This window comes from Arachis stenosperma, chromosome 4 (genome assembly GCF_014773155.1).
Source record: "Arachis stenosperma cultivar V10309 chromosome 4, arast.V10309.gnm1.PFL2, whole genome shotgun sequence".
NCBI lineage: Eukaryota > Viridiplantae > Streptophyta > Magnoliopsida > Fabales > Fabaceae > Arachis > Arachis stenosperma.
In genome coordinates, this window is record NC_080380.1 from 1,334,577 (window position 1) to 1,357,418 (window position 22,842).

The 22,842-nt window shown below is 32.8% G+C and overlaps 2 protein-coding genes across 5 annotated transcripts; one reads left to right on the plus strand and one right to left on the minus strand.

Annotated features, from left to right (window-relative positions):
• The first annotated feature begins 1,377 nt into the window (after window positions 1-1,377).
• Window positions 1,378-10,427, plus strand: LOC130973878 (ranBP2-type zinc finger protein At1g67325). 2 transcript variants are annotated; one of them, XM_057898567.1, is made up of 10 exons: window positions 1,378-1,537; window positions 1,859-1,904; window positions 3,523-3,638; window positions 4,019-4,292; window positions 4,522-4,592; window positions 4,714-4,765; window positions 4,857-4,966; window positions 5,091-5,115; window positions 5,225-5,376; window positions 5,628-6,099. In XM_057898567.1, the coding sequence occupies exons 1-10, from the start codon at window positions 1,529-1,531 to the stop codon at window positions 5,628-5,630; spliced, it is 858 nt and encodes a 285-aa protein (XP_057754550.1). In that variant the 5' UTR covers window positions 1,378-1,528; the 3' UTR covers window positions 5,631-6,099. The 2 variants fall into 2 exon arrangements, with proteins under 2 accessions (XP_057754550.1, XP_057754551.1); XM_057898568.1 differs by lacking the exon at window positions 5,628-6,099 and adding an exon at window positions 10,087-10,427 and having other exon boundaries at window positions 1,413-1,537.
• A 121-nt stretch (window positions 10,428-10,548) lies between these two features.
• Window positions 10,549-15,770, minus strand: LOC130973877 (squamosa promoter-binding-like protein 12). Of its 3 annotated transcripts, XM_057898566.1 has the most exons (6): window positions 15,421-15,643; window positions 12,837-13,172; window positions 12,467-12,707; window positions 12,226-12,362; window positions 11,430-11,630; window positions 10,549-11,031 (listed from the first exon to the last, which is right to left on the minus strand). In XM_057898566.1, the coding sequence occupies exons 2-6, from the start codon at window positions 13,129-13,131 to the stop codon at window positions 10,757-10,759; spliced, it is 1,149 nt and encodes a 382-aa protein (XP_057754549.1). In that variant the 5' UTR covers window positions 13,132-13,172; window positions 15,421-15,643; the 3' UTR covers window positions 10,549-10,756. The 3 variants fall into 3 exon arrangements, with proteins under 3 accessions (XP_057754549.1, XP_057754548.1, XP_057754547.1); XM_057898565.1 differs by having other exon boundaries at window positions 10,550-11,031; window positions 12,467-13,172; window positions 15,580-15,770; XM_057898564.1 differs by having other exon boundaries at window positions 10,553-11,031; window positions 12,467-13,172.
• Between the last annotated feature and the right edge of the window lie 7,072 nt (window positions 15,771-22,842).

Genomic DNA, 22,842 nt, shown 5'->3' on the forward strand with positions numbered 1-22,842 from the left:
ATGATACTCTATAACACCAGGATGCATATTGAAGTGTTGACTTGGATGATAGACAAGATGACGCCACCAATCACCGAGCTATCTAGCTGGGCATGGTTAGCAGATATTGTCGGTGCCAGGCAGGTGTGAGGTCCGCAAAACTTACAAACCTTCCTAAAATACAACATGACAGCAAACATGTAACTCATGAATAAAAAGCAAAAAGCAAAAATCATAGATAACTTAAAACATAAATGGTGACTAGTTACTTACCAATAACCAAGATTTTACCTAAGTAACATGTGTATGCTCCATGGACACCCATCTGAGCATTGCCTGCTTCAACAGTAATACTTTATATAATCAAATTTAACCACTTTGTACTTTGCAGCTCACCAAATACTATAATTTTTTTACCCCATATGAATATCTTTCCTACTCTTGAATCGGTGGCCCACCCGAAACTCAATGCCCTTGTCAAGGTTGTAATCGTCACCTAACGTACCAACGCCACAAAGTAGATCTTCCTCCATCGCATTAAGGTGCAGCGTAATAGTGGCTAGGCACACTGGAAAGGTTAGGCACAATACAGGTAAGAGAAATCTTCATTCTAACAGAGTATCCGCTACAAACTCATCCTCCTAAGAGCTATCGAAGGAACCACCTGTCTCAGTGATATACTCCTCTAACTCAAAATCCTCCTACATGTGATCTTTTGGTGTAGCATAATGCAACCAAGATGCAGCAATCGATGGCCCAAGGGTGTAGATGTAGATGGGTCAGCTCCTCCAAATATCAATGACCTCGGCGTATAGCTCTATAACTTGGTGTGTTAGGATTCTCCTATAAATATCAAACATCACAAGCACGTGTTCATCGTCTACGACTCAAAGAAGTTTGAACTTAAAGCCTTTATTTGCCAAAGGAATGAAGTACCTAATTTTGGTAATCTCTCTTTTGACTTTGAAGCCCATTTTCATTAATATCAGATTCTTTAAATCTCGTAGAGTGTCGAGCTGAATCGAGGCATTTAAACACACCTCTTTCGTCTTTATCTCTAATACAATTATTTATATAAACACTCACAACAACATATTTATTATTAGATATTTTCAGAGAATATATGAAGAGAATTGAAAAAAAGATATTGGAGTTACAATAAAATAAACAAACTCTTATATAGCTGAAAATTATTATCCCATTAATATTGTATTTGTACATATAATGATTTTTTTAAACATGTATCTTATTTTCGGTGTGGATAAATTTATTATGAACGTATTTCGCCCCAAGTATACACAAGATATGTAATAAGGTTTAAAAACATTAATTCTTGCGTCCAAATTTAGTATTTATTTTATTTTATTCTATTTTATTTTATTTATTTAAAAAAAATCATATGTTTAGCACGGGCCTCGCATTAAGCCATTAGCCATTTACCGCCCCACCCGAGAAGCAGAAGGGGAAAAAGGCGCTCTCTCTCTCTCTCTCTCTCTCTCTCTCTCGGTTTTTCCCTCTCACAACGCAGTCACTGCTCTTCGGCATCGCCATGTCTCAGGTATAACGCTCTGGCATTCCTTCAAAGCCCCTTCGATATATCGTCTGCCTCGAAAAACCCTAACACAATTACCTACCCTAATTGTTATTAATGGAGATTTAGGGTTTTGATCTATTACCAGATGTTACTTCGATTTCATGCCAATGAATTAGGACTATTTTTTCTTTTTTCGGATTTTTCTTCTCTCTGCAGGTTTATTTGTGCAATTTGTGACGTAAGAACCAATCAAATTGGCGTTGATTGATTGGTTTATTTTGAATTGTCGTGTGGGCTTGTCGAGGTAATGGAATGTGAATCTTAGCTTTATTTTTGGTTTTTCAGGTGGATAACAGGAATTCTTCAGCTACCAAGCGTGCTAGGACTGATGGTGCTTTCTCTTGATCCTTTTTGTTTTTTTTTTTAATAAATGAATATATATCAAATTATATATATTCTGATTTTTGTGGATTGCATTATTGCTATTCATAATTGAAATTCACGTGTGGAATTTTACGTACTATTATTCATTTGTGTACTGAAGTCATACTTGCTTACTTTCATAATCGCCAATTTGTTACTTTAAGATGCAAACTCTACCTCAATGATTGTCCAAGATGTAGTACAACGGTAAGTGTTATCATGAACGATGTTCTACACTATGGTGTTGGTGTTCTCATGTGATTTTCTGGTGCATAGGATAGCATGTATTCTTTCAATTCGGTGTTACTTCATTATATTATATATTTGGAAAACCTTAGCTCAAAAGTGAGTTTAGAAAAATAAATGTTTTGGAAGATATCTATCGATATTACTTATGCTGGTGTAGCAACAGAAATGATATATGTTGCAATATTAACATTGCACTTTTGTTTCTTGTCATTATATTTGAAGTATATTCGAAAACTTTGTATTGTGTGTCTTTGCATTAGATACTGCATTACTAATTTTCTATGATGCACGGATATTGACACGAATTTTAAATTCTTATAAGACACGGAAACACGACATGTCAGCATGTATATATAAAATGTAAACTATTTTTTAGATAAATTGTAATGATATTTTGATATTTTATTGATATTAAAATATAAATTAATTTGTTAGCTATTTTTAATGTTTGTTTTTAATTATATAAAGTATTTAAAATATTTTGTTTTAATAAATAATAATATATACTCTTTCTAAACTCATTTCAAGAATATATGTTAAGAATAAGATTGGACTCGCTAATATATGATAGTATTTAGCTGTGTTCAAGCGTGTCTGGAGAAATTTTTTTTGATTTTTTATTAAGACATAGTTGGGCACAGAAGACGCGTGTTAGACGAGTGTCGATTAGTGTCATGTTTGAAATTTGTCCAACACGTGGACACGACAACTCAGCAAAGTGTCGTGCTTCATAGCTAATTTTAGATTACAATATGAGATATCTTATTTAGTTTTGGCTCGAAGTGCATTTATGATGGAAAAGTTCTAATTTCTCATGAAATATTTCTTTTGTACGTATGAAACGTTTTGATTGGTTCTTTCAATTTTTTTTTGGCCCTTTCTTGATGTCGTTACTTGCGTGAATTTGTAAGTTTTAGTTCTTTTATAACTGCTATTTGTATTCTTATGCGATTTGTACAAAAATGTGTACGGACTAGTAACGCTTCATAATATTTGAAAATATATTTTAAAAGGTGAATTGTTGTAATCAATGTTGTTTGGATAGCATTGATCACAAAAAGTTATGAATGTGTAATGTTTTATATTTTCCATAAGCAAACATCTATTTTACGGAAAAGAATTACGAAGGATGAAGGGCCAAAAACTTGTAGTCCAAAGGTGCTTCTCAACATTCTTACCACAAAAGCAACAGCTTGCTTGCTTTTATTGATATCTCAATTTGAGGAAAATAAATGCAAAACCCTTACAAACACAAAAATCTGCATATTTGCATAAAATCTGCATTTTCTATTGTTGAATGCCAATCTAATCACACTTTAATTGATTTCTGTTTGTAGGTAGTCGTAGAGAGGATGATTGGACTTGCCCCAGCTGCGGCAATGTCAATTTCTCTTTCAGGACAACTTGTAACATGCGTAACTGTACTCAACCGAGGCCTGCTGATCATAATTCGGTATGGTGTTAATATATTGTCATTGCAAATTTTAAAATACAAATTTTCCTCTTATAAATGATTTGAGGTTTCATTTGTTTCATAAAGCATTCTGTAAGGTGATTTTCATCTTGCAAATGATTTACAAGGTCTCATTTGTTTCATAAAAGCATTTTATGATTTTCCTCTTTCTATGTTTCTTGTTATATTGTGTTTATGTGCGTTTCATAAGATTTTCTTTCGAAATCAAGGGCAAGAGAACAAACATAAATCTATATTTATGCTTAAATAACTAAGTTCCGGCATATTATTTTATCCTTTATGCATACTCATGATGAACTTCTGCTAGTATTTTTCCTTCTTCAAATGAAGTATCTAACTATATACTAAAATGGTTTCAGAAATCTGCTGCCAAGCCTCTACAAGCTCCACAGGGTTACTCATCCTCAGCTCCTTATTTAGGATCCAATACTCCCTCCTCAATATATCTTGGAGTCCCACCATATGGATCTTCTCTATTCAATGGGTCATCTATTCCTCCCTATGATGTTCCATTTTCTGGAGGATCAGCTTATCACTACAATTATGCAAGTCGCCTTTCTGCTGGCAGTCCTTATCGGCCATTGCATTTATCTGGGCCAACACCCTACTCAAGCGGATCCATGATGGGAAATGGTATTTACTTTTTGCCTTTTCATTAGTTTCAAGTCAATAAAGTTTCATAAATCAGAGATATTATGCTTCTTTATCATTTACACTGTTTATGAAGAGAGGGTAAAGGGAAAGAGTGATCTAGCAATTGTGTATTTAATGTTATTTTTGCTGTTGCTTCTGTAATATCTCCTTTGTTGATTGGATCCTGTTCCAGTTAATATTAACCTTTTGGTTGGAAATTCCATGGCAGGTGGAATATATGGCATGCCACCACTCTTAGACCGATATGGACTGGGTATGCCTATTGGACCTGGAGCAATGGTATGACATTAGATGTTGAACGTTGTTGTTTATAAATTACAATGTTTGGACAAGACTGTCATACTTTGTAATTCATCTCTGTTGCTAGTTGGAATTTAATAGTCAATTTCTGCCTGAGCAGGGTCCTAGGCCAGGATTTTTTCCTGAGGACAAGGCTCCAAAAAAGGGTGCAGGTTTGTTCTATTTGGAATATTTGTATTTTTAATTCAACTGAGAGTTTCTTGATGTAGCATTGTTTCTTCCACTTCCTATTTTTTCATGTAGATGCAACTCGTGACAACGATTGGACATGTCCAAAATGTGGCAATGTCAACTTCTCATTTAGACCTGTATGCAACATGAGAAAGTGCAATACACCTAAGCCTGGATCCCAGGTCTGCTGCCTTTACATTGAGCAAATTGATTTATGTTAATTTCTTTTATATAGAGAAAATGTCAATTTATGTTTGACATTCATTGTTATTGTTTACAATTGTTGGATGTGAACATGTGCTGCAGCCCTCGAAGTCGGACAAAAATTCAAGTAAGTTGGCAAAGCATCTGTCCCTACTTGAATGATGCCTTTGTGGCTTTGGCTTATGTAGAAGTGTAATTGGTAATTATGTTTCCTGATTCTTGTACTTGTCATTCAGAGCAAAAGATGCCTGAAGGGAGCTGGAAGTGTGACAAGTGTAACAACATAAACTATCCATTCAGAACCAAGTGCAACAGACAGAATTGTGGTGCTGACAAGCCAGCTGAAGCAGAGAAATCAACCTCACCAGCTCCAGATCAAAACGATCAGGTTTGTTGTGGAAAATACTTGCATTTTGTTAACCTTCAAAGCTTGTTGCAACATCTATTCATCTTACAAGATCTGTGTAACATAATGAACATTTTAAAATGGCAAGCCATTGTGAAGGTGTTATTTAAGATGGAGTTTCATCTTTGCTTTCTTTCATTTGGATCTTTTTATTTCAGCTTTACGTATGTGTTTAATATTTACGTTATATTTATCCATTGCAATATTTAATTTGCAATTATTTACTGTTCCAGTGAGTTCTAGGACATATTTGAGGGTTGAGAAGGTCCAGAGTTGTCATCAAGCTTTGCCCAATTTCGGTGTCTGACAGTCAGTCTTGTCGTCCTCTATTTGAAGCAGTTGTCAATTCACATTCACCTTCTCATTATGTGTGTCAAGTTGTTGTATTAACTGAGATGGTATTTTGGTCTTGAATTGTTGTGATGCATGTGTCAGCCAGCTTTCCTGGCAAGATTTTAAAAGTCGGTTCTGGAATTTCACAGATAGGTTTCCTGGTAATGTTCCCATATGCATTTAGGTAAGTTACCAGTGGCAGAAAGGTTATTGCAGCTTCCTCCCAGTTCTAAGTTTTCATTTGGTTCTGGTTGTCTGTTTTAAGTTTATCGTTAGATGAATAGATGCGTCAAAAGCATATGAAATTTGGAAGTTTAGATTATTTAGCTGAAAAAGCGTCTGCTTGTTATCCTACCTTCACTATTAGGTGCATCAGCATTTCTAAATCCTTTTTGGTGTCATCACATGTAGCACTTAATTGATGTTTAGGAGTAGATTAATTTTGGTTGATGGCAGAATTTTAATAGGGTTATTTAACACGTAGCACCTCTTGCTATAACATGTACAAGGTAAGATCATCACTTGGAATGTTGATCACTACATGAGGTTTATGATATATCACACATTTTCCTGGTTTCCTGCATATTCTATGTGGTCACATGGGTGGATGATTTTCAAGAAAGTTATAGAAATTTTCTATGTCAAGATGGGGTAGTTGTCGACAGTCCAAGTCAATTACAAACTTAGCAGCAAGTTCACTGCTCTACGATCTACACGTTGTTTGACTTTGTCTAAATGGAATAGGAGGGAGAAATAAACTAGGTAACCTCTCATTGTATTTAGGAGCCATCCATTGCGTGAAGAACATTGTTTTGTTTGTGAACAATGAACCATGGTTGAGAATACTGAATGGAAGGGAAATCGAACCATTCATGTCCGTGGTTTAAGTCTGGCGTATTATGGTCAGGCCTATTTAAAATAAATAAATAAATGATCACATATAAGTATAACTTAATTTTTGTTAGATGGATTGGACAGTCACAACTCTAGTCATTCACTCACATTACACACACAACACTTGAAGGTTTCCATCCATTGCTGGACAGGTTTCGAATCCTGAGTGCAGTATTTGATTTGTTATTCAACTAAAGCCTCAGGCCTCAGCTGCACATTTCTTTTTCTGCGTTTGTTGGGTCAATGAATGACAAAGCTTTGTTGCTTGTTGATCCTTTAAAAATAAGGTTGGCCAAGAGTCGAGCCCAATTTGTAACTGAATCACCAATTACTAATCCTAAAGTAACAAATCCCTTCTGTCCAAAATAAAGAGTAACAAATTGGAAACACGTTCCTTAAAGCAAGTGAACTTGCTGTTCTTGCTTTTCGCAATGAGCCACCGACAGTTGCTGAAATCAGAATGGCAGTAACCATGTTACATAACAATCACTGACATTCTTGATCACTAGTGGGCAACGAGTGGCTGCCAATGCTTGTACGAGAATCTATTGTATGGCATTGTTTGTCATAACTGACTGGGTAGTGGCACCTGATTGTGGCAACTAGATGGTGGAGGGACAATTATGTAGTGGCTGAACGGTTGTGTTCTACGATTTGGGTTCTCTAAAGTTTGAAGAGAGTCAAGTGTGATTTCTCACCGTTTATTTCATAGGTGGGATCAAGAATAAATATGAAAGAGAAATTATTTAAGGGTAGAAGATCACACTTTACTCTGTAAAGTGAAATTCAAACTTTAGAAAATTCAAATCCTATGTTCTATGTGCTTAAACGTCAGTGAGGAAAAGAAGGGATGTTATTCGGGAACTCTGTTGAACTAATATGACTAGCTGGTTTAATTAGGGGTATGCAAAAAAATTAGTTTTACTAAATTGAAACTGAAGTGAAACTGATTTAAATAAATCATTTTTTCAAATAGAAAATTGAATGAAAATCATAATTTTTATAAAAATCAATTTTTATAGTTCAGTTTAGTTTTAAATCAAATTAAAAATAGTTTTATTTAAACACCAAAATTAGCTTTTACATATTTTTTTCTCTCTTCCACTCTCTCCCTCTTCCCCTCCCCTTTTTTTCTCTCTTCTTTCTCTCCCTCCGCTTTCCCTCTCTTTTTCTCTCTTCTCTCTCTCTTTCTCTCTTCTCTCTTTCCTCCTCTTCTTCCTCTCTTCTCTTTCTCTCCCTTTTCTCTCTCTCTTTCCTCTTTTCTTCCTTCTCTCTCTCTCCCTCCTCTTCCTTCCCCTCTCTCCCTCGCTTCCTCTGTATCTCCCTTTTTTTTTCTCTATCTCCTCTCCTTTCTCTCTATCTCACCCTCCCCTCTCTCTCCTATTCCCTTCTTTTTCTCTCTTTTCTCTCCTCTTTCTCCTCTCCTCTTTCACCCTCTCCTATCTCTCTTTTCTCTTTTTCTCTCAGTCTTTTTTCACTTGCTATCCCTCTTCTCTCTCCCCTTCTCTCCAAAACAAGAGAGAGGAGGAGGAGAAGGAGAAAGAAAGGGAGGAGGAGAGATAGGAAAAAGGGAGAGAGAAGAGGGAGAAGAAAGAGAGAGAGAGGGGAGGGAAAGAAAGAGCATAAGGAAAGAGAGGAAGAGGGATAGAAGAGAGAGAGAATGAGAGAAAGGAAGGGGAGGGGGTGAGGGAGAGAGGAGGGAGAGAGGGAGAGAAAAAGGAGAGAGAGAGAGAGAGGGAGATGAAGACAAAGAGAGAAGGGGGGAGAGAGAAGAAAGAGAGAGAAAGGAAGAGAAGAGAACATGGGGAGAGGAAGAGAAGGGAGAGAAAAAGAGGGGAGGAAGAGAGAGGGAGAGGAGAGAGGGGAAAGAGAGAATGTAAAATCTAATTTTTTATATGTTAAAATTAATTTAGCTTATAAACTAGTTTAAATTAGTTTTTTCAATTAAAACTGATTTTATTTTTATGAATTGATTTAAGCTAATGCACTGTATTCTAAACTGGTTTAAAACCAATTTTTTATATGACAAAGCATTTTGGTTTGACTTTTTAACCATTTAAAATTGTTTAATTCAATTTATAAAAAAAAACTGAACCACAAATATCCTTAGGTTTATTCGGTTTTCTTAACGGTGTTGAACAAAAAGTTAAATTTGAGATGTACCAATATCTAAAGGTATCGCTTACTATTGATTTAGCTGTCCCTTCAATGCAATACCTGCTATATATCTGGTTTTAAGTAAATTTGAAAATTAAGATTTCTCTTCCAAAAAAAGGGAAAAAAGATTCAGAGGCCCCTAAAATTTGCAACTAAGTCTTAACATCAAATGAAACTATTGTAGTGCACTCGTGCACTTTGTCCAGTTGCCCTGATAATTTTCAATGTAATTGCAATTGGATACGGGTTTATAGAGGTGAGCACAGTTTGTTCATAACTGAAGAAAGTTAAGTTTAGACACGGCCCAATTTATTAATAATCAAGTCTAATATAGAAGTTCAAGTTTTACTTAAAAAAAATCCCACGAAGTGGTTCAATTTACAATTTTACATATAGATTGAGTGATTTGAGTCTCGTATATATAATAATGTAATTAGTTAGAATATAATTTACATAACAGTATTATATACACAAGTAGCATGAATATTATTTAAATAACCAATAAACTTTACATATACTATCAAATCAATTCAAAAGCCAATGAACTAAATCTTTTTAAACTCAAACTCGGCTTATTGTTTCCATAGAGTAGGACAACACTTAATTAAATATCAGAATAAAAAATTACGTTAATAATGTAAAAAAAAATTTTAAAAATATAATTTATATTATTTAGGGGGTATTCGCCATGTAATTGTTAGTGAAAGATATTGTAATAAAATTTAGTTTGTATCTTATGGAATTTAAAATGCATGAAAATAAAACAGTAAAGAGTTTTGATATGTAAAAGTAATGGACCAATCTTATAAAAATATAAGAAAGTCATTGATCAATTAAATTTTATTCCAAAACATAAACAAATAGTACTTGTATACTTAATTAAACTCAAAATTTCAAGAAGATGATTTAGAGAATTAATGTTATAAACTAATATTAAAGGCATATGTTATATGATGATTATTTAGATTGTTTAATTTGATATTGAGGTTAATTTGGTAATGTTATTACAATTATCAATTATAACTTTATGTGGCGTTGTAAGTAATCAAAGTGTGGATCTTATATAGACGGACAATGTAAAATTAGAACCAACCAATACCTTTGTTGCTTAATGTTTATAATCAAAGTTGTATAAACAACTCTGAACTGTCCAAATAGCATTTGTGTATTATGAAACAATTGACATCTATTTATAGTTATAAGTTTTGAAATATTAATGCACATAATATTTTTAACATAAAATTATGAACCATTTTTGCCTTTAACTACAGTCTTCTCAATTTTTTTTTTTTTTTTGGTTTCCCACAGTATTTTCCAACCCGACAGGTCAAGGACTAATCCATCGTGGATCTGAGCTCCATTTAAGGGTCTATCGCTGGCCAATGGGTTGCTTCATGCACAAGGCGAGATTCGAACCCTCTACTTGTTTAAGCGGACGAGTAAGCTGACCACTCGACCAACCCAAGTTGGTTTCGATCTTTTTCTAACATGATTTATTTATTACTGTGTATATAAAGCCCTTTACCTTTTCTCTGTTAAAAACAGCTGCTTATAAGTTCTAAGCTTTCCAGGCATGCTCACAGTGAAGGCAGAGAATTAAAATTTACAGTTATAAAATTCAGTTCAGTTCACTGAACAGGCGTTTAACTTCCATGTGAAGTTTTGGAGAAGCTTCCAAACTCCTTAATGCAATGACTTTCTTCATGGCACCCAGGATTAAATAGAAACCAAAGATTAAAGCACTGGAAGAAGGTATATAAGGTAAAAGAGTGTCCCACTATTCAGAAAACAGAGTCACACACACAGCATACAAACAAGTTCTATAATTTTCCAACTCCTTTCTAAGTAGGGAAGTTAACATTCTAATATAGCAAAAGATGATTAGATCCTACAAACCATTTTAAGTAATGAGGCCGCGACGAAGCTGAAAATTCCTCGTTGTGATAACACCATTGGGATGATTGCACTCACATGATGTTTAGTCCAGCTGGTTGCAAGGATAGCCAGAATCATAGGGTGGAGCACTAAACATCTGAAACTCTTGGAAGCGATTGCTATTATCACAATCTGAGAATGGGATACACATGTTAGGATTGGCTGGTTGTTGATCAAGGTGAGAATATTGTGATGAAGCGAGAGGGAAACGCGGAGTCATAGCATATGTAGACCATGAATTGGTTGACAGAAGAGAGAGAGCACGGCTGACATCTTGTGTGGCGTTGGGATCGGACGAGCTAATAGGATCTTCTTTCCCTGCAATGAAGGTATCATATTTCTGTCATTGGATAAAACTTACATCATGATCTTAAATAATGTTTCTAGTTACTAAATGAAGGTAACATTTCCCCATCATAATTGTTGCTCAGGTAGATTCAGATCATAACATTATAAATATAGTCTTGTTTGATGTAATTTATCAGTCTATATTCGGAGGATCTTTTAGAGCGATATAGTTAACCGTTTTATCAATTTAGTTTGATCCTACCTGCCTTTGCATGCCTTCATTGTTTTAGGAATCAATACTATATGTATATATTAGGAAGAAATCAACATGGCCTAAAGAATTATGGCTGCATGATGATGAATGAACAAACAAATTTAGTGTGAAATCAAGAAACTTTTGAAAGAGATAAAACAATCCAGGAAATTACCATTGGTTGCCATGCCTTTGGATGCAAGGTCACTAAAATCATCAGAAAGCATAGTGACAATACTTGGTATCTTGTCGAAGGCTTTCGCAGGCCTCATCAGGAACTCTTTTGTCTGGGGTAGCCTGCTGTTTTGAATATCTTGCCAACCTATATTCGTCGCAGCTCTTGAATAAACGAATGGATTCATTAGTTGCCTTGCATCTGCAGAACAGAAGTAAAAACATGTAGATATGTTACTAATACTCTACTTGCCATGACATCAACTTTTAAGGCCATCTTCGCCATAGATGTCGATACATTGAATACTTTATTGTCTATTCATGAAATTGTAATAATTTTTCGCGATTACTGATTGGATGTGCCTACTTGGTTATTGTGAGTTATTACAGTGTAACCTAGTATTGAATATTGATCTCTAACAATTTTGAAATGAAAGAACACATTTGAAATTTTGTTTTTATATATCAGGTTATTAGGTGCCTAATACATGCAACAAAGATATACATGAGTTGTGTGTTATTGCAGAAGTTGCAATTAACTGTATTTTCAAGTTTAACATATCAAGTTTCCTTTAAGAATTAAGAACACTTCATTGTCCTATGTCTTGTAAAGGAAAACAATAGATTATAGGTAAGCTTTCCATTATTCATATGTTAAAAACTAGCCAATGACCAAAGGGAAGTAAGGGAAGGGGATTTGAATCCTTCCCTCTTTCCAATTTACACTTTGGAAAAATGAAACTCAAACACACTCTAAAGAGGGAAGGATTCACACTAGAGTTATAACATAATTATACCATAGGGTGATGAAGACAGAGCAGATGTATTTAATTGGACTGCTTCAGGCTGAGGTTTGCGACGCCTTGCATTGTGATCTGAAAGACGCCGTCTACAGCTTCTTTTTTTGTCATCAAACTCTGATAGACCGTGGAACCTTCAATATCATGTAAGTGAAGTTAAAAATTTTTAGCCAATTTATTTAACATATGCCAGAAATATGGTACTATTACAAAATACCACTTTCATCCAAAGATTAACCTGCTGCATTGCTGGCAAAATCGACGTTCAAAACCAGCTATAAGCACCCTAGGGGACTTGGAATGGCTTTCGCAAACCCTGTGTTTGCGATGGTAATCTTTAGCAGATGAAAGGTCTAGACCACAGCCTTCAACCTGGCAGCTTGGGTGTTGTAGGTTCTGACTATTGGCCTTACATTTCTTTCCAGTATTTGAAGATGAAATAGGAACATCAATGGAAGATGGTTTCTTGGAATCACTTCCTGCACAAACATCCTCAAAGTACAACCGTTTACCAAGCTTTAAAGTGAGCAATGGTTCACCAGAGGCAGAAGAGGGCTCTGGTGCTGGAGAATTTTCAACTGGCTCTTCCTTTGACAATTCTTTCTTACCAGTTGAGTCGTCTTGAGAACGCTCGAAAGTGAACATGGTTGTGGATGCTTTGCTATCCCCATTTGATGATGAATTCATGGAAGCTGATTTTGAGCTCCTAGATGAAGCATGAATCAGTTCAGAACCGGAACAAGCACTACCACCGGACGGATATATCAGCCCAACATTGATTTCTCCATCTGCTTCCATGCTCCAATCCGTTGGTTGCAACTTGGAATTTTCAGTTGGTTTTGTATTGAATGAGTATAAGTTCTCCCAGTCCCATTGCCCAAGAGATTTAGCATTCCACTCCATAGTAAGACCTCAGAAAGTCGCAAACCAGTCGTCACTGTAATCTGCAAATTACAATTCAAATGAAGCTGCCACTGCATTAGTTTGTCTAGAAACAAAGAAGAATCAAACAACATTATCAGTATACAATGTAGCATAGCAATACATAAAAATCAGAGAGATTGAACAAGTTAATGAAACCTCAGAAACTGGACTAATGAATAACAGAATCCAGAAACACCAACATTACCAGTATAAAATGCAGTATAGCAATAATTGAAAACAGTGCTAACTAAGAATGTAACAATTGAGAAACAGCCTCATATTTTAAAAAATTCTCTCTGTGTTTAATTTATAAAGGAAAATATCAACCAATATTCTTTCACAGACAACCCAAAAAGTCACTTGTTCCATACCCATCTTTGGTTAAAACTCCTGTTATTTTTAGCCCTCAGCACAAAGCTAACCAAAAAACCAAACCGGATAAAGAAACAACCTGGCAACAGAACAAATACACAGCATATAGTCACAACTATATTACTAGTGTAAATTACAACAGTGTAGATCACAACAGCAACAGGTCTTATCCCACCGATTAGAGTCGACTATATAGATCAAACAATGTCCATGAATTATGCCTATAATTTAGTTTAACAGGCGAATTCCCAACCTGAAACAAAAACCAGAAGCTACTCATATAAACCCAAGAGATCTGTGTAGCAGTGTGTTGTGCTAGTCCATTCCATGAGTTGAGTTCACAGGCAGGACCCCCCAAGTTTACAGTTACTCATTTATCTCTCTCCTAGTAGATTTAAAGTGTGATGTTCTTTTGGTAAATTTAAAGTGTGCACTAAAATACTCACCTAATCAATCTGTTACTATAAACTACACTGTACAGTTAAATTCCTTAGCAGGTTTTCTCAAATACTGTTCCTCTAGAAGCATTTAAAAGGGTCATTTTGCAATTGATTAATCTTTTTTATTATAGAAATAATAAATAGCACAAGTCCCTATTGATGTGATGTGTTTACCAATTCCTTCATATATGCCTGGAGGGTATGCCTCTGTGGATGTGAATATGGTTTAATTTCTTCCAACAAACATGCAGTTACCAAAACTTCGTTTTCAAACATTAGAAAAGCTATGAATAAATCTGAGTTCATCACACCACCTTTGTCAGGAGTCGGTCATTGAATGAGACCCCACAATAGTAAACAAACCCAGCAAATAATGACTCATTGGCCATTATCAGAAGCTCCAGTTTTAGGCTTTGGTTTTTCATAAAAGGCCAACAACCCCACCCTCCAAATCATAAATGCCAGAAACAAATCCAACCTAGACCCCCCAATAAAGCAACTTTTTCTGATGCTCTAAAAATCTAATGAGGGAAGGTGGAGTGAAGAAGGAAGCTTATCTTAGAGCCACTATTCTGAATTTTTCTGGTCCAACCCTTTGAAGATTTTTAATAATTATTTCATGAAAATGGCACATTAATGGAAGCCAATGTGAATCAATTAAGTTATAGGTTGGTCTCTATCTTGGGGCTTTGCTTAGTACATTTGAAAAGTATTGGTCCCCTATACCCTCAAAAAGCACTCTCACATAGTATTGTGTACCATTTTTGCTCAATAGAAATTCCACTTTTCTAAAATGATTTCTGGCTTTCTCAGCAATGACACTTTCCCACGAAAATCATAAAGCAAGAAGAAAATGACAAACACAGCAAAGAGGAAGGTTTAAACAAACATTTTTCTTTCTGGGCAAGGCCAAAACCCTGGCTTCAAATTATCAAAGTTTTCAGAGAAAACTGTGTTGCACAATCTGATTCTACTGCCAAAAAGGAAATAACCCCAGAACAGAACTAGTACAACACATGAATCATCAAGCTGAAATTAACACCATTAGCTAAAAAAAGCAAGAAAAAGATTACTAATTTAGTTCCAAGTTCTCATCTTTATACAGAATAATAATAATAAAGCAATGGGAATTGGAAAAGGTACAGTGTAAACAGTTGTGCACCCATTTTGTTATGTGTTTTCTTTCGTGCCATCAATCACAGAAACAAAAGAGGATGAAGCATAAATGCTGAGTGGTGGAATATATACATATATTTAAAGGCTTGTCTCTTAACCATCAGCACAGTGCTCAATGCTTTTGTGAGCTAAATCAGGAAAACAGTAGATAACAGACTCACGATTCAGTATTTTGTTATTTCCCTTTATATACAGATTCTTTTGATTTTTGTGTCATTAAAAGAATCAAGCATTTAAATTGGAGAGAGAAAGAGAGAGAAACAAAAATAAAAATACTCACAGAGAGAACATGAAGAAGGTATGCAATGTGAACAAGAATTGTGAGCATTCATTCATTGGTTTTCAATTTATTTCATTGTTGAAGGAAGGAAGGAAGGATCAGAAGTTTGTTACCAATAACAGTAACAGTGTGTGTGGTGATGAACGTGGTGGTACTAACCTTGTGTTGCATTATTATGAGACATGCTCTCTTTCTCTCTCTGAGACTCGCTCAAAAACAAAACACACACCAATTGTGTTGTGTGTTGTTTCTTCTGCTTTATTATTATTATTATTGCCACTGTCAAAGTTAGAGTGAACAGTGTGTGCTTCCTTCCTTCTACAGCTCACTCACCTTCACAATCGACAAACTTTGCAAAACGACAAAACAACACAGGATGACAGGACCAATAATAAACGGTTATGTTTCTCTTTTTCTTAGTTTCTCGCAGCTTCCATATTACTATGTTAAATTGTTATTTAACTGGAGACACAAAATGCATCCCAAGTTGTAGCTCAGGAAAATAATTTTGAACCATCAAGATGATAATAAGAAACTTTTAAAAAATAGCAAAAATTTGTATATTTGATCTAATTTTTGTTTGAAAACAATTTGTTAATTGATTAGAAAATACATACAAAAATTAGGTAAATTTAATCGTTACTTGTAAACCATTTTTCTATTATGTTTTAATTTTGGTTATTCGACTTATTTTTTTCGATATGTACATTGTGTCGTGTTATGGAGATTGCTGGTGCTAAGCCTGAATGTGGTGGTAATCTTTTCTTAAATATAAACAGAAGAAATTGGACTGTATGATTTTTTTGTTAGAAAAAATAGGTACACAAATCAAACTGTCTTATTTGTGTGGAAGGAAAAATTTGAATTTGAATGTAGATAATCGGATCGTCCGATTTCAATGTAGTTTTTTTTTTAAATTTTGGTGGAGAGCAAATCGGACTTTCCGATTTGATTATTATATATATTTTTTCATGTGTCAATAAAAATTGGACCAACCGATTTGTTTTATATGTGTGTGCAACTCGTCCCTGAGTTGACAGATCTTCTTCTTCTTCTTTCCTCGTCCCTTTAGAACTATGGTTTTCGTTTGTGCTTAAAAAAAATTATAGTGAAATTCATGTTCATGTGAACAAAAATAGATGATAATCGTATTAAAAATATATTATTTTGGTTAGATTTTATTACAAACATTTGAAAGAGTGAAATTTTTTGTGAAAATCTGTTAGATATTGTTATTCCGTTCACAATCTCATTTGAAGAATTAAATGGTGTAATTTGTGAGAAGACAGATTCTAAAATGTCAAGGTGAATATCATGTATTTTATATAGGTATCCTATACCGGTATTTGGTGGATTCGTTCAATTCCAAATCAAATATGTAATTGATGAAGCGAGCATGTAAGAAATAGATGTTTCCAATGTATATTGAAAGTCGCTCTTAGATGTCGTTCTTTGAGTTGTATATTAAGTTCGAACAATCTAAAGCCGGCCGAAATATTGAACGGGACGATTACAATAATGACGGTGAGAAAGAGTTTGAAAGTAATTACGAGGTTGTTGGTTTAGATGGATACGAAAATCAAGGTGATGGCACTATGGGGACAAATGTGACAGAGGTGACAAATACACTGGGCAAACCAACATCCATTTGAGGAGCCATCTTTCATGCACGCTTTGAATTTGGAGGTCATGCATACTCTAGAGTTTCCTGAATATATGAATGCAGGTACGTAATTGCCTATATTTATACGAAGGATTAGAATTTTGTTATAATTTATATTGATCATGGATTAATTAGTTACGTGACATGTGAAAGTATAATTAATTAGTATTTGTTTATGTGTTTATTTAGTTAAATTTAAGATAATAATCGTTTTTTATTTAGTTATTAATTTAGTTAAATATTAATTAGTATTTATTTATGTGTTTATATTTTTATTTAGTTAAAATTGAAATAATTAGTTGATGTAAATTTTATTTATATTAATATTGATGTAGTGAATATTAATTTTTTATATGAATATTTATATTAGTATTAATATTAATACTAATATAGTGAATGTTGATTTTTGATATGAATATTTATTATATTAATATTAATTACTTGATATGATTTATGAGTTGTTGATAAATTTTACTTTTAATTTCACTTACTAAATATTTGTTTATTAAATATTTATTGTATAGTTGTTGTCGTAGTAGAAATTTTTATTGTGGCGGATAATGAATTTGTCGTGAGAATGGAATTCAGTTTCAGGGAAACTGTCATTATGGCGATGAAGGATTATACCATCCGCAGAGGACACGCAAATATTACGTGATCCTAGGCGACATAGGCAATATGGGATCGAAGGCTATAGCCGTAGTAGATGCCGTCAGTCGGATAGTGCAAGTGCCGGCAACAATGCTCAATAGAATTCTATATCTGAGTTTTATATTTTATCCAAGTACTCCATAATACTTGAAACTTTATATTTTATTCAAGTACTCTCTGACATGTATAGTAATGATACATAGAAAGTTAAATACACAACAATTATCTCATTGTCTACTTTACATCTTTCACAAAATTATTGTACTTCGTAGTGTCTCTTTCGAACGCGAATGGGGTGAATCGATTAGCGCTACGACGTGGCGGATCAACTCTAAAATTGTAGCATTTGCTTGTCTCATCTGGAGTTAGTGTCTCACTTGTATACATCAACCAAATTACTTGAATATAAGAGTAACATTGCATCTACTAACAGAATATCCAAATATGAATACAAGATAATCAAACAACAAAAAACTAAACATGTATTAGGCCCTGGATCATCACCATGATCATAGTCGTCATTGTGGGATTCTTGATCCTCATCCTCATCCTCATCTTCATCTTCATCGTCATCCTCACCATCTGATTCTCTACTAGATAGTCATCAGTCTCGTGTTCAATGGTCTTAGTATTTTTTTCAATTAGACCCATTGAAATACGTCATGGGTTTTGACTGTTAAGAATTCCTCGACCACTGTCACTTCTACTAGAGTCTCCAGATACTCTCCCTCCAGAAGTATCCAAGGAAGTGTGGCATGGATGTCTCGCGTCCAAGGAATACCTACCCAACATCATATCAGGCTGATGGCTAGATTATGATTAGCCTGTGTCTGTAGCCATGAATCTAAGTAACTGGCTAAATGAAGCTCCGTCTCCTGTGTCAAATTGTAGAGTATTCCAATACTACTTGTGTAATGGGTATGATGGGGTAAACTATGTTTGAGGTACATATGCGATCGAAGACTGTGGTTATTGTTGTTGAGGTGGTGGTAGCGGTGGCTGTGATGGTGACTATGGCTCCTATTCTTGATTGTCATAATCACTAATGGGATTATCCTCATCACTAACGAGATTATCCTCATCATTCTCTTGCACCACAAGATCCAACAAGTTCAAGCGGAAACTATGGAGTTCCCTAGGAATCGGCGCAATAAATGGTAGACGGATCCAAACCCAATCTAACAGAAGTGTTAGTGGACCATCGATTTTTTTGCAGTCAAAACGAGATACCCTACATAACGCTCTGTACATGTGTGCTAGGCATACCGATCCCCAACTATACTGTCCGATACTGCCAAAATCACGAAGCAAAGGCAGAAACTTCAAGTGCACAGCTGTCCCAGACTTGTCTCCAAACAAGATCGTACCAAATAACAACATAATGAGGCACTTCACGTACCTCTAAATGTTATTTTCGTCAATCAATTGTAAATGATCTTTTAAATTCTGAAGCTACGTCAATTTTATGAAGCTTCCTCTATAATCTGACTTTCTCGGTGCAACCTCAAATTGATGCAAACACTCAGCCTCTAAGGCTTCGTGACTACTCATAGTCACTCCTGTCACTGAAAGACCGTTTGTCAGAAGACCAAGAATAACAACCACATCTTCCAGTGTCACAGCACACTCACTAACTGAAAGGTAAAATGTATGTGTGCTTGGGTACTACCTCTCGATTAGAACATTCACCATTGCTGATTTATTAAACTATTCTAATATAAAAAACGTGATAAAAACCAATAAATCGTAATTGTTCCTTCACATTCGGATTGTACGGATCCAGATGCTTTAGGTAGTTATATGTTACAAAAATATAACAAAATATTACATCAAACAATTTCTAAAAATTATAATTAATTATAAGTATAATAATATTAATATCCTATTCTATTCACCCACATAAAAAAATATCTCACTTAATCCAAATTAATTACAATTCAATTAATTCGGTTCTAATTTTTTCTACCTAACTCGATTTTATTACACCTCTACAATTTCTTTATATTATTTATTTCAAACACAATATTTAATTTGCAATTCAATTTAGTTCCATTCCAAAACTTTTGTTTATAATGACATCCTTAGAGACTTTAGTGGAAATGGCGCTATCGTTTCATTGGAAATATTAGCATGTATGCCATGTAGGGAAGCCTCTCCTTGGAATTGATTTTTATGGGCTTCAATCTTTTCGTGGCTTGGAATGCGAGGTTTAGAAGAGCTTGTTGTGTGACTATTAGTATGATTCTAAGGAGATCCTCTTAATTTTTTTAATAATTAAAAAAATAAAGTGTGATTTTTTATTATTAATTTTATAAAAATAAATATAAGAGAATAAAAAAAATTAAAGATCATATTTTATATTTTTAATTTATTTAATAATTAAAGATCCATTCCTTCCCGTTTAATCGGATTAATCAGAAATTTGCTATCAAATCACTTCGGTTCAAATAAAAAAATGGGTTCGCAACAAATCAATCAAAGAATGAAAAAAATTAGTAAAGAATGGAAAAAATCAGTTAAAGAACTATTAACTAGTTAAACGGTCTGATTTTTTAGTGATTAGCCAATTTAAAATAATAAAATAAAAAATATTTAAAAAAAAGTACATATTTTATGTATAAATATATTATTTTATTATATTTTATTTAATTCTAGTTCTAGTTTTTAGAATATGGACCTTTAGGCACATCTCTATCATTTAGCTTTGATATTCCAATTTTAGAATATCATTTTAGAGATTCGTGATCAGAACCATAGAGAGTGGAAAGGGAAGTGACTAGTCATGTCATTGTATTGTCGAAGGTGGTTGTTATGGTGTTTAAAAGTTATTGTCTAATTGTTAAAAATATTAAATAATTAATTTTAAATTTAAAAGCATAAAATTTAAATATTTAAAAATTATTATAAAAAATAAGTTATTGTCTAATTGTTAAAAAATATTAAATAATTAATCTTTTTGACGTGAAGATTAATTTGTCTATGAAATAAAATTTGGAAACTGATTTGTTAGTTAAAATAATTGCAGACTAAAGTGTTTAACGAAAAAATTTATAGGATAATAATAATAATAATAAAGAATTGATTTCTTTTTAAATTTTTAGTAGATTGATTTTTTTTTTTTTTACTTTTTAAGAAACTAATATGCAGAATTTGTGCAAAATCTTGAACAAGGACATTTTTATAGATAATGACTTGTTTAATTTATTTATGTAAAGAACCTTCATATTAGTTTTTCAAGAGATACAAATACACTTTTGAAAATTCATATAATGAAAAATAAATAAAAAATAATAGAAGTTACCATTTATGAAAAAATAGGATAGGACCCTATACATTATTTTAAAAATTAGTAATACCTATTTTATGTATGTATGCAGGGAGAATCTATGTTCTTTGTTGTGGGGCAAGCGTCGCAATTTTAAAAATTTTTTAAGTAGTATATGATAATAATATTTATTTGTTTCAATTAAATTATTGAATTTGATCTCACAATAATTTTTTATTCAACTTTTTGTACTTAATAGTTAATTTAAGCATTACATATTAGATGTTTATTAGAATAATCAATTCTTAATTTAAATGAGATTGATGCTCTTTCTTAGAAATCAACTCAAAAGAATATTATTTATCTTCTTTTAAAATTAGCTTTATTTTTTTTCGTAGCAACTGCATTAATTGAAAAAAAAATTTCAACTATGAATATAAGTAAGAATTGATTTCTAATTGTATGAAAAGTAAATTTTTAAATAATTGTTGAGTGATATATATAAAAAGAGAGATATTTCAATTATATTGTTAAGAAAAAAATTACTCAATTTTTTTAAAATATAAAACCTAAATATTAGAATTTTAAATTATATGTTATTATTTAAATTACTATTTTAATATTTTAATTTGTAAATTAGATATTTTAAAGATTAGTCATATTTTACAATAATAAAATATAATCATAATAATAATTATGCTATATGTATATAAAAAAATTATTTATATAAAATATATATTAAAAATAAGTTAAATAGCACATATATTTATATATAAATATATAATAATTAATAAAAAATTTAATAATTAATTTTTATGTACACATAATAATTTTATTATAAAAATTATTATTATATTATATATATTTTATTCTCGCTATCAAAATTTTTTGGATTCCATATTATATATGTATGTATGTAATGGTTATTGGAATAAAAAGCCTATTAGTTACGAAAGTAAAGAACTTACCAACATAACCAATCTCGCATTGATTATATTATATATTATATACGTAAGTTATTTTTGAATTATAATATAAATTAAAACTAACAAAGTGGATTGATAGGCTAATTTAGTGACTACAAAAGGCTGGATTAATTCACTGGAAACTAATAAACTATGAACGCTTATTTAGTTCAGTTTCATAATTTAAAAAAATTAAGTATTTTGGTTATTATGTAGCTCCCTATATATCACTTCAATAATTTTTAGAGCTATATATCGCACTTTTTTAGTTAGATAAAACAAAAAGACAACAAAAAACAAACCAAAAAAAAATACCATTCTATTCTATGGTTCTATTCTATGGATGTACAGGAGTCAAGTTAGGCCAAATTAATTAAAAAAAAAGTTTAAAAGCCAGTAATTTTATTAAATTTTGGCCAGCATGTAATCAGTAGAGAAATGTAAGTTATTGAATAAAATCTCTCACCAATCTCACACTATTAAATCAGCATTGATGGTTATTTGATGGTTACCAATCACAAAAGTTGCTAGCCCCTAACATTGCTCTTAATTAAATTCGCAGCCTCACCCAATTCAAATATTTTATTGGGTCCGTTGTAAATATCGGATCCTAAATCAACTTAAAATAAATTAAGTCAAACCGCATCCATTGGACATATAACTTTAGTATATATAATTTCGTAAAATTTTTATAATAAATTAATAAAATTTTATTTTTAAAGATTAAATTTAATAAATATTATATAATATCTATAATAAAATAAATTATTTTAAAACAAAAATAAAACTATATAATATCAAAAATATTAAATGATACTATATATTAATTAAAGTATAAAAATACATTTTGATTTACTCGAAATACGGCTTGAAAATTT